This window comes from Nesoenas mayeri (assembly GCF_963082525.1).
Source record: "Nesoenas mayeri genome assembly, chromosome: 1".
Lineage (NCBI taxonomy): Eukaryota > Metazoa > Chordata > Aves > Columbiformes > Columbidae > Nesoenas > Nesoenas mayeri.
This window is the reverse complement of record NC_137541.1, coordinates 32848521-32861006: the sequence shown is the minus strand read 5'-3', so window position 1 is coordinate 32861006 and position 12486 is coordinate 32848521. Positions and strand designations below refer to the sequence as shown.

The 12486-nt window shown below is 41.8% G+C and overlaps 1 protein-coding gene across 1 annotated transcript in view; it reads right to left on the bottom strand.

Moving 5' to 3' along the window:
- ANO6 (anoctamin 6) overlaps nt 1-9078 on the bottom strand; it is a gene marked incomplete at both ends in the record, with an annotated part of 71684 nt that extends 62606 nt beyond the window's left edge. Inside the window, one exon of the mRNA XM_080360307.1 lies at nt 8988-9078. Coding sequence (XP_080216433.1) covers nt 8988-9078 — 91 coding nt within the window. The remainder of the gene's footprint in view (nt 1-8987) is intronic.
- Nucleotides 9079-12486: the final 3408 nt, after the last annotated feature.

Genomic DNA, 12486 nt, shown 5'->3' with positions numbered 1-12486 from the left:
ACCATCTTACACCCACTGAAAAGTCACTAATCTCATCCCCTTCTCCCGAGCAAAATACATTAGCACCACCACAGCAGAGAAGACTCAGTACTTTTCAGTACAAGTGCTCCTTTCTCCCATTCTTCATTCCAAATTTTCTTCCTTACCCAGTGCCGATTCCTCACCTGACTGTAATTTACCAAAGCAATAATGGCTGAGAGACAGGTCACGGGTCTCTGCTGCAAAACTAGAGCAGGAACCAAGACCTTCCTGTAGACCCTATGAAAGTCAGATGCCTTAGCAAAAGATCCACCCAATGTAGAAGCCCACAGAACAGAAACACACCATGGACACTCAGGTTATCAGGTATTTAGACCTGCTCTCACATAGCACTCAAATAGCTTTCAAATAGCGCATTTAGGCAACGGCTCTCAAACAGCACTTGAACAGAGCAGAGGTTGTGGCTGTTTCCCATAGAACACCACCGGCACACCAAGTCATTCTGATGACTGTACTGTAAGCAGTCTCCTATGCAAATATTTAATGTCCTGTAATAAATCACATCTGAAAAATGCTGGAGAACCTGACTAACCAGATTGATGGGGTCAGGGGAAATCCATCAACAAAAAACTGAAAGGAAGGGAAACTAAAAAAGCAAAGTGAAATCTGCTGCTGGTGACAGTTGCTACAAAATTTTGATTTTAGTTATGTCTAAAGAATATTGATGATTAGTGGTTTAGTTGAAAATTATTTAATATAAACACTAAATTGAAAGGTTCAGTCTTATTCAGCCTTTATACAATATCCTGAAACTAAGCTGCAATTTCTACCACATGAGGCATAAAATCAATTAAAGAATGTTTATGCTCTAGCAGACTTGTAACTACACTGCTTAAAGTTCAGTCACTTTGTGTTTGAATATATTTTTGTTAGTTTTCCAATCTGAATCTGGTATTCATTAAAGATGTTTAAATGTGATTTCTTTCCAAAACCTTTTGGCCTTCCTGGCTCTTCCTGCTAACAGGGTCTATGCTGGTCTGAATCTTACACTTTTGCAAACATAATATGTTTTTTAAATATGGCTATTTCCATTAGCAAAACTATCTAGGCTCTGCCTATTTTGCATTCAGTAATATTATGCCCTTCAACAGGTCAATTGATGCATGGGAGATGGACCATGTATATTGATAAGGTCTGGAACTGAAAGGCTTGTGAGGAGGCAGCTGCTCTGACCTGGATGCAGGATATGAATGGGAAAAAGGGATTACAGTCGCATTTGATGCCATCATGCAATGGAAGAATATGTGTCAGGCTGGCGATGTTAATGATAGAGTCTTCTCCTTTCCCTACCCTTTGCTACTCAACAGTCCGTCACTGATAAACCGATAACTGCATCAGGTGGGTTACCTTCTCATAGGCAGAGTATGAAGCCATATATACACAAACATGGGGTCTGAGCACATCTCTTCACTCCTTGGGGAGTAATGAGGTTGGGGAGTGATTCTGAATCCTGCAGAGGAGTGGAGCATCTCCCTTATGAGGAAAGGCTGAGGGAGCTGGGTCTATTTAGCTTGGAGAAGAGGAGACTGAGGGGTGACCTTATTAATGCTTATAAATATATAAAGGATGAGTGTCACAAGGATGGAGCCAGGGTCTTCTCAGTGACAACCAGTGGTAGGACAAAGGGTAATGGGTATAAACTGGAACACAGGAGGTTCCACTTAAATATGAGAAGAAACTTCTTCACACTGAGAGTGACAGAACACTGGAACAGGCTGCCCAAGGAGGTTGTGGAGTCTCCTTCTCTGGACACATTCAAAACCCACCTGGACACATTCCTGTGTAACCTCATCTAGGTGTTCCTGCTCCAGCAAGGGGATTGGACTAGATGATCTTTCAAGGTCCCTTCCAATCCCTGACATTCTGTGATTCTGTGATCCTGTGACTGCTCAATGATTAGATCAAGCCATCCTGAGGCTGAGATTTTTTTTTTTTTTTTAATTAGCTCTAGTGATGCTTCAGGATCTCACTTCTAAAGTCCATGCAGGGAATCAGGCCTACAGATCTACTGTTGTCATCAAATGCTTGACTCTGGGATAGGCAAGAACAACAGTTTTAGAGCTAATTCCATTGAACAGAGCAAAATTACATTTCATATGCTTGTACAATTCCTCAGGAAGCAATCAAGACACTCCTCCTGTCACAAAGCCTTCAGAGATGTGGGATGTCTGAGTTAAGTGGGAGGGATGGAGAAGACAAAGGATTCTGTGTTCAGACGTTTGCATTCTTACACTGATTGTCAACCAAAATCTATTGTTTGATGACAATTCGCATGACTGCCAGTTTTCATTTCCTGCAGACACTGGCAATAAGAAGATAAAGGGTACGGTGTCCTTCACAGCTTTGCATTCCTACCACACTGTCACTGATATAGCCCTATGAAAAATAAGGCCAAAATCCCATGAAGACTTAAGCTGCCACTGTAAGGCGGTTGTAGGGGGAATACTTCTTTGTTAGCCAAGCCAGGTTGTGCTGGCTTGGCACATTTGTGACATTACAGCCTACAGCTTTCATTTCAGCTTCCAGATTCATCAGACCTAAACCCTAACACAGTGTCTGAGGGGGGTCTCATTGTGTCCAGGGCAGCCAATGAACACGTACGCTCTTCAGTGGGAAACCTGCATCACCTGCATTCACAGTGAGCCTGGATTTGAATCAAAAAACCCTAAAAAGTTACAAGTGATAGTAGGCCCATGTCTTGGTGAATACTTTTAAAATTGTATATGAAAATATTAATTTAATAACATATATTCTATAGAGCAATACTTCAAACTGTTAGAAAGGACCATGCCAGAGACATGCACTGTAGCAATAGTGACAGTCCAGTAAAAGCAACCTGATTTTTTGTATTCATTAGGATACAGAGCTCAGCACTTGTATAATATTTCTGTCCCCACCTTTGCTTCCTGAATATAAGAACAACACACAACCCAACCCACAGCACCATTCCTCAGTGCCCTCCCCCTTGACATTCACATCCTGTTAAACAAATTACCTTGTTAAACTCACAACTGCAGCAGCTCCATAGGCTTAGGGCCTGCAGCACCTCTTTTCAAAGATCTCATGTCAAACACAGGATATTTAGTTTTATTATTTGTGCATTATTTATAAAGCATGAAAATTAGTAATCCTTTTTCCTGACCTACCCCAGTTAATCCCAAACCTGAGGTAATGGTTCTTCATTTGACTTTTTTTAGGAAGGTACAAGAATGTATTATCTCAAATGAAACAACAACAACAAAGCCAAAGCCAACCAAACAAAAATTAAACAACTACAACAAAACAACAAAAGAAAAACGTATTGTTCTTTATAAGGGATAATCTGGAAGGCATTACAAAGGCCATTTAATTTATGACAGGTAATTGCTCTTATATAAAAGCAACCTTGTGGTGGTGGTTTCTGGGTTTTTGTTGTGTTCTTGTGTGTGTGTGTTTGTTTGTTTGTTTGTTTTGTTTTGGTGGTTTTTGTTTGTTTGTTTTTGGTTGGTTTTGGTTTTGTTTTTTAACCACAACAGAAAACACCTGTTTTAGTATCAGCTAGTTCCCCCCTGGGGTTTGCCACACATCTAGTGGCATACTAGACCTTAATTCTACCGTATGCAACTTGTCATTTCCTAGGAAATGGCAGGTACCAAGAAACACGAGGATGAGGTGATTTAAACAATAACCACTTTATTGAATTTTCCATGCATATAGTAACAGATCTTATTGACAATCCTTCTCTAATTACCTCTGAAAGGCCCATTTGTGTGGAAACACGGGGTCTGTTATGGTGTGCATCCATCACCCCTTCCATGTCTCTGGCCTCCTGAAATTCAAGCTCTCTACCTGCAATGTGATATACTGCATAAATTGCAAATCGGCTGAAACTAGGACATTTTTTGTGAGTTTTTGATTGCATCACTTCCAATAAATGTAACACTATGGAACTGCTGGAGTTCTGCATCATGCAACAAAAGCCTGGCTGTTACCTACATATCAATTTTAATAAGTTTTCTTTCTTACAAATGATAATGTTTCATTTTAAAAATCTAAAATGTTGAGTATAAACATGTGTAGGGTATTTTTCCTTTTAAAAGAACGTGTGGGCTGTGTAAATAGAGGAAAAACATTAAGGAATCACCTGTCACAAATAGCTGGCATAAAATTAATGACTTAATAGCCAGGAAAAGAAACAAAACTACTACAATTACAGTTTTGCAAATGCCAAAATTGATACAATGACAGATAAAATGTCCTCCTACAGATTGTAAACTTACCTGTAAACCGCGCGTATGTTCAGTACAGCTAAATCCAAAATACAGTTACAAAGAATACTTTCAAATTACAGGAAGTTTCTGATGGACAACTGGGAACTCTCTTACAGTTGAAAAACTTTAAAAAAAGAAAAAATTCATAAATGTGTGAAGTTTATCAGTCTCCTAAATTCCTGCTTGGTTCCTGAAATACTCTGATCTCCTCCAGAGTTTATGAATTATAAATAGCTGCAAAACAGCAATTACATTGTAGTTAAATATTTAAACTCTCACTGTGTATTTTTTAGTAGTTTTGTAGAAAAATGATTAAATCAGAATTAAAAAGTGATGGTACTGGCAATGTACTGTCCAAACGCAACCATACTGGATGACGAGGTGGTTACTCCTGCGTGGCTTGGATTTGGTGAAACTGAAGTGGGCAGAAAGTAAAAAAAATAAAATTACTGAGGTACGAAGAGAAGAAGAAACGTAGGTAAACCATCAGGGTAACTGATGTAAGAGGAAGGATGTGAAGGCAAGAAAGGTAGTTTAAATTTTGAACAGTATTATAGGGCACTGTTTCCTGACCTGCACAAGTCCCCGTTCACCATGAAGAGTCTCTTGCTGCCTCAGGGGCAAATCAGAATAAATGAGATGTATGTCTGCAATCCTGCTTGTTCCTGTTCCTTGTGTCCTAGATGCCCATGTACAAGAAGAGTGTCGTGAAGAGAGCACAGAATTGGGGAGTAGAAATTCTTGATTCTGAGCCCATCAGACACACTCATCCTACAGTCTTCTTCAGGACAGAAGGTGACTGATATGTACCCAAAAAATTTTTTAGGTTGATTACAAGACAAAGGAGAAAAAGAGAAGAAAACCAGGTGTGATAAGAGTGGACTAGGGCAGGCCTACTCATTAGTGTAGGTAGACTGAAAAAGAAGATATCTTCCTTTCAGAAACAGAATTACATTTTTAAAAATAATCTGCTTATAAAACCTTGCCTGTTATAAAATTACCAGATATGATCCCTGAACCTTCTGCAGAGTGGACTACTTTTAAATTTCCCACAGTATGGGAATTACAGTTACTAAATTGCAGGACAAAGCCACATTTTTCAAACAAGGAATCTAACCATTGAGACTTTCCATTGCCTTTTGAAGACTTCTATAGAGAACTGACCATTCACAGCATCATGAAGGCAAACACGGGAGAAATTTGTGGCACATTGTTGGTATACTCTATATAATACTGGAGTACAGTATAAGTTATCAACAGTATTTGTAGGGTCATATGAGAAGTAGGTCAAGCTAATGAATGTATTGAATAGGGAAAAAATAGAAGCTCTAGGCAGACAATATGATAAAATTCAGTATGTGCCATGAGGAAACAAGCAGAGAACAGAATAGTGACAAAAAGCAATGAGGTAAAGAACAGCTACACATGCTCCTCACATTCGAATTACAACACCATCCCTTAGGAGAGAGTTACAGTTGTACAGTGGGGTGCACAAAACTGGTTATTTTAGGTTGCAACTCCACAAATAATGTTGCTTGATTAAGCCAGTTCTGTTGTACATTTTTATTCTAGTTTGTAACATGTGCTGAACAACAGAATGAAATACTTTTCAGAAAGACGAGCTGGAATCCTCATCAGCGTAATACCTATATTGTGTGACAAGAAAAAGATTAACATATGAACATCCATTTCCTGCTAATCTATAAAGAATGGCTTGATGATTACTGCAGCAGTGTCAAAAGATGGGAAGATGTTGTACACTCCAGGCTCAAGCAACAACCAGGAAATATATTTCAGCAAAACCAAGACAAAAAAAGAGTGAGCAAGATGCTAACATATCCTAATAAAGAGAAAAGTATTTCATGCAGAATGGTTACTCAGAGCGGATGCCTCTGGATATTGTCTGCAGAAGTCAATTTTTCTGGAGAGCACACTCAGATATTCTGTAAATCCCAAAACACAAGCAAACTAATTTAGATATGGTATGAGGTTTGGCACCAGGGAAAGAAAAACTTCACAATTTATGGAACTGTCTGACAGTTTCTAGGCAGAAAATAATGGGTTTGGAGAATTTTAAATGCTGTGGCAACCACAGGTCAATGTGCTTCCCACCATTTCTCCCTAGTAACAAGGTGTCTCAGAAACAAATTGATGACAGTAATGTAACAATCCCCTTGAAAACAGTCCCAAAATAAAACGTTGCCCATCTTGTTTAAGCACTGAGAAAAAAATAAATAAAAAAGAGGTTTTCAGCTTGTCAAAAAAGCCCAACATCGTTCCTTAAGCACAAGTCTGACAGAAACAATCCATTTCAAAGCTACGTATGTCCGGCAGCACAGTTGTGGTACCGTCCTGCAGACTGGGACTCATGAGCCCGGCTCTATCTCTGGGCTCCTGCTGACATGAGAGGTTTGGAAGTCACCAGCGTGGATAACCAAAACCAACTGTACGCCAGTACGAGCCAGAGCGCTGCCTTTATGTGCCATGACTACAAACTTTGATATGCCATAGTAATGCTTTCCTGATGAGCTATAAACTCTTGGGATTGACCTTGAACAGATCTGGAAAGAGTTCAGAAGAAGTCCTGCTTACTTGCCACAGCAGGGATGGCTTTCTCAGGAAAAATGCAGATGGAAGTGGTACAATAAAGCTGGAGGTGGATGGAGGATTTACAAGTTTGGCGGACTAATAAAATAGCTCTTCTGTAATTATACCTAATGTAAAAACCTCACAACTGTTATCCATGCATTTTGCAAGGCCAAACAGCAAATGTGAACGAGCTGGGCACTGCGTTACAGGCTTTGTGTGACAACTCATTAAATCATCACTGCTCAATTTTTAGTCAGTTTTGCCACCTCTCAGCATATGTTGTTTCAAACTGCTGTATCCTGCAAGCAGAACATGCAGCTGGTGATTTGCTGGCTCTGGGAGCTGAACTAACCCCAAATTTGAAAGAGAGTCATGAGTAGGAAACAATTTAGTTGTTCTCTGGGGTGAAGAGTGGAAAGAAAAGGGCAAGTGTTGATTGCAGTGTTGATACGTTGCAGAGTTGATCCGCCCTTTAATTTGGGGAGTGGAGTCAAACAATTCCTCTGTCTCACTTCATACAGAAAACTCAATTGATCTTTGGACCATTCCCGTAAAGCAAAGGATACTCCCAGAGCATCTGAAACAAAGGCTAATCATGTTGGAGGAAAGACATTCCCTGATTTCCACAGACATTGGGTGAGGCTCGAACTCTATCCACTTTTGGAGTGAGCTAACTGAATAAATGAGGCAAACCATATTGGCCATTATTAAGTATTAGCATTTAGAGGCAAGATGAGTATCAGAGTTAATGCCACTAGAACTTTTTTGCTAATGCATAAATTCAGTCCCAATATTAAAAAAAAAATATCAAAATCTAGTACTTGTCAGTAAAAATATTAACATATTTTTGAACACTAATGAGCAGGAACCCTTTTTATTTGATAACATTTATATATACAAATCTATCTTCTACTTGCTTGTCTAACTGACATTTGGCTGCATTCCTAGTTTGTTAGATCCATTTTAACAAGTTAAGCAGAAATAAAAGACTTCTGAATATTTGGAGCACTGCAGCTGAAATGAGCTTCTGAACTGAAGTAAATCTGTGTGTCTTCAGCAAAATTAATTGAACCCTTCAGTCTGAACCAACTGAGAATCAGCCCCTGGTTCTCCCTTAATGGAATTCATTCCCACAATAAATACAAATGTCATTGTCCTAGTCTGCTGCTGACAAGACTAACATTCACTGTCTTTGAATTTAAAACTCTCTGGTCTTTTTACTGTCTGTATTTCTGGCAGACACAATATGCATTTTTTTCCCAACAAAATTACTATCTTTCTCTGCTTTGCCAGTTTTCTCCCTTGAGCTTTTTATTTTTTGAGGGGGTTGGGTAATTTTCCTCCTGGCTGTCAAATTAAAGCACGAAAGCCTGGCAGTAGGAGGAGAGGTGGCTGCTGCCCTTGGAGGCTGATGCCAGCCACACGGGTCAGTTCTGGGGGATGCTGCGTGCCGGGGGTGTGCGGAGGCGATGGCATTTTTCACATTTTCCGAGGGATCAAGTCACCCTGGCACAGGCTGTGCCTGCGCTGGGGTATCGCCGCGACACTGCAGGTCTCCAGCATCACTAAATGCTGCTTCTGCGACACCTCACGCGGTTCCCTCCCAAGAGAGGGAAAGGAACAGGTAAAGTTTTAGGTGCTCCTCTGCCAACTGAGCTAAGCTGATGCTGTGGAAGCAGGAGCTTGATGAGGAAGCTCCACTTGGCACACATCAAATCATAGAATAGTTTGGGTTGGAAGGGACCCTCAAAGGTCATCTAGTCCAACCCCCTGCAATGAACAGGGACATCTTCAACTAGATCAGGTTGCTCAGAGCCCCGTCCTGCCTGGCCTTGAATGTTTCCAGGGATGGGGCATCTACCACCTCTCTGGACAACATCGCCGGCATCACGTCTTTTCCACGGGAAAATCATCAGAAGTTGCGGCAGGAGGTGAGCTGTGCTGGAAGCACCCAGACTACCAGTGCCCCCGGCCCCCATGTCACTGCCCTCCCCACCCGCGACACCGCCTCTCCGAGGAACTTCCCCAGGCCGCAGCCCCAGCCCGGGGCTGAACCCGCTTCCCCCGCTGTCCCCGAGGGGACCCTCCCCGTGCCAGCCCCCTACTCACCGGTCTCCCCATCATCATCGTCTTCCTCCCCCTCTCCTTCCTCCTCCTCCCCCTCCAGATCCAGCAGCACATCTTGGTTCTCCGCATTCATCTTCCCGAAGTCGCAGCCCCCCGCGCCCGCTCTCCCGCCGCCGGGGAGGCGAGTCCGCCCCGAGCCCTCCCTGCCCCGGGGGCGGAGCGGCGGGGGGCGGGCGGGGCGGCCGCCGACACCTTGCCCCGTTGGGCTGCCGGCCGGGACATCGCTCACAGTCCGTTCGGGGCTCGCAGCGCTGTCGCCTGGAGCCGCTGGGCTCCGGGAAAGGCGAGCGCCCGGTGCAGCTCCGGACAGGCAGCGGTTATTTCCTGAGGCCTTACATCGCTGTCACCTTCCAGCGTGCAATTTGCTGGAGCTGTCGGAACGGGGAGGAGGCACTTACTGATCTTCGGGCACAGACCGTTATCAAAATCATGTTCTGTAAGCGGGCACATTTACTTACTTCATTAACAGCACCCTGAATGATCAAAGTTGGAAAAAACCACTACATTTATCATGGTGTTGTTGTTTTTTTTTCTTTTTGGTCGTTGTTGTTTGTTTGTTTTGGTTTTTTGTTGTTGTTTGTTTTTGCGGTTTGTTTTTGGTTTTGTTTCATCTGGCCTTATCGTAGAGTTCATATATCTGATCATATCACAAGCTGATCAAACAGTATCTTAAAACTAGGAAACAGCTTTTGGTTTCTTTCTTAACAGGATGCAGGGTGAAGATTTTACAAAGATTTCTCTGGTTTTGTCCAAAACTGGGTTGGGAGCAAAACCCATGAGTCTTCTTAGACTATGCCAAATTAGGCACCCAAGCATTTAAGAACTTGCCATTGCTAAATACTTCTGAAAATAGGAAGCCCACATATGTAAGAAAACTCAAACCAGTAAGTGGCAGAGTTATTTGGAGAAGGTAGCAGAAGTTGGAGGGGAAAGGCTCAAGGACTGAATAAACAGCCCATCTGTGCAGCTCTGCTGATGTATTCAACTCTGTTGGCTGTTTCACTAGTGTTACGTTGTCCTCATCTCCATCTTCATCTGCAGATACAAACAAGGCAAATTTTGCAACACAGGAAATGCACAATTGTCATTATACAAAAGTTCTCACAAAAAGAGATTTGAGTGCTCAGCAATATACCACTGTACTCACAAGTATTTGTTCCGGGGGAAAAGAGAGTTCCTCAAATGGAAAGTGATCTGGAGGAGTATCCAGAGGTGAACTGGACTGAGCTTGAATAGTGGGAAGAAATGGAAATAAGGCTGGAAAAATTGATTGAAGAAATGAGGGGTGGCAGTTTAGGGAAAGGAAAAAAGAGCAAGATAACCTTTCTTCTTTTTTTTTCCTTTTTTTTTTCTTCTTCTGCATAAAGCACTACATATGCTATAAGCAATCTGTTTTCAATCTCTAGTCTATTGCTGATATTCAAATGGCCCACAGGACCCAGGATGTCTAAAGCATACAAACAAGTATCTGGACCAAAAGCCATTTGTCAGATAAGTCTGTCACTTGCTAATATTGTTATCTATTGCCAAGCAGCTGTGGGTTTAGGTCACAGTGAGTCTAAGTGCAAGCACTTTCTGACAAAAATGAATTGAGAAATTTGACTGGGAAGCTTTGAAGCAATTCTGCTAAGCAAAGATCTCCCTCACACTGATTGCTTGAGTAGAGAAATGGTCTGTAAGAACATAACTGGATTCAACAGGACAGAAATTATAATCTCTCTCAACCTTATTGATGCCAGCACCATTATTAGCAAACTAATATTGTTTGCACCATCTGACAGTGAGCATTTCTGTCACTGTGTTGGACAGAGAAAGCATCACAGAGCTGAACCTGAGGAGGGCAATGCCACAGGCAGGATACCTGGTAAATGGTAATGCTGCATCCTAAGACACATGTTGTTGTGTGTCCCAAGTTTGATACACAGTGTGCCACCCTGCGACACAGCCAGTCTGACTCTGACCATCTCAGCATGTGCTCCACGACCACTTGTCAGGTTTTGCGCTTGGTCAGATTACAAGGACAGAGCAAATGACCCCGCTCCTTGCCAGGAGCATTTACCCCAGGCTGACTCAGCCGCAGACACCTCGTGGTTTCAACGTGTCCAGCAAAGAGTTGCAACTACATCATTATATACCTGTATTATGTAATATTAAGCTGCCGTCCTCCCTTCTGGATCCTCCCCAAAATGTGGTCCCACTGGTGACATCTTATTTCCTAAACGACGAGAGGAGAGCAGTGATAGTTACAGACAAGGTACAGTTTAGGATTCTAATGTGAGATTTGTGCACTCTTGAATACACAACAAGGACATCACTGTTACTTTAGTTACCTGATTCCTATTTTCACATTTCATGAATGAAGATGTAATTAAAAAAGCTGCTAAATGAAAAAAAAAAAAGTAGAAAAAAATGTAGAAAAGAGGAACATTTCAGAATCAGGCTATATGGGGTTTTAACTCTGACAACTAGAGGATCTACTTCTTCAGTCCCATTCATACTGTAAACTTTCTCCCAGCAATTACAGAACACAAAGATTTTGCAGGCTTCATTCAGCCCTCAGTATCTGCGTGTTCAATTTTGTAGATTACTTCAGAGCCAAGTTTTGCAGTTATCTGAAAAGGCCATGGGAATACTGTGTCTAAAAGGCCTGTAAAACCTTTTGAAAATGCATAGCTATTTGTTTTTTAACTTCAAACCAGATATATTTCCATGTGTACTTTTGGCAAATCACCAAAGCTTCAGAAGCTCTGCTTGGTCACACCTGAAAAACAGAGATTAAAAAAAGCATAGCAAATGAAGAGAAAAAATGCAACAGCACCACCCTGCTGCCATCCCTTTGTCAGACAGATAATAACAAAAGATCCACTCAAAGAACTGCAGTTGTGTAACCTCTAGCAGATAAATAGAGTTTTTCAAAAGTGAGTTGAAATGAAAAAGCTAGGCTAAATCAAATTCTTTCTTCCTCCCAGTTCAAGCATGGCTGTTTTCAATTGTATTGAAGGAGAAATAAAAATGTTTTAACATTCCTGGTAGTGAGAAACAAGAGCAGGAGCCAGTGGAAAAATTGCTGCCATGAATAAGAGTTTCATAGCAACCCTAACAACACAGATCAGGAAGAGACCAAAAGAGCTTGTTCAGCCCAGCGGTGACAAAACTTTGGCATAGGCACCAACTCTCTGACATGGATCTGGGCTGGCACTGGGGTCTTTTGAGTCACAGGGCCCTTGACAATAAATCTGGCGCTGTGTGGTCAATCACTGATCTGATCCAGCCTTCAGCAGTAAGACAGGTTTGAACGTATCCAGACACTGGGGACAAATATTTGCCAGTCATGTGCTTCACAGTCTCTGGTGAGGAGACCATAAGGTCTCCAGGTAAGATCTTGTCAGGATTTAATTCCTCAGCCAAAATAGTTTCACAGCAATTTCAGCTGTTTTATTCTTGTCCCTCTCCCAGCATTCATGAGAACAGTCAGCTTTTG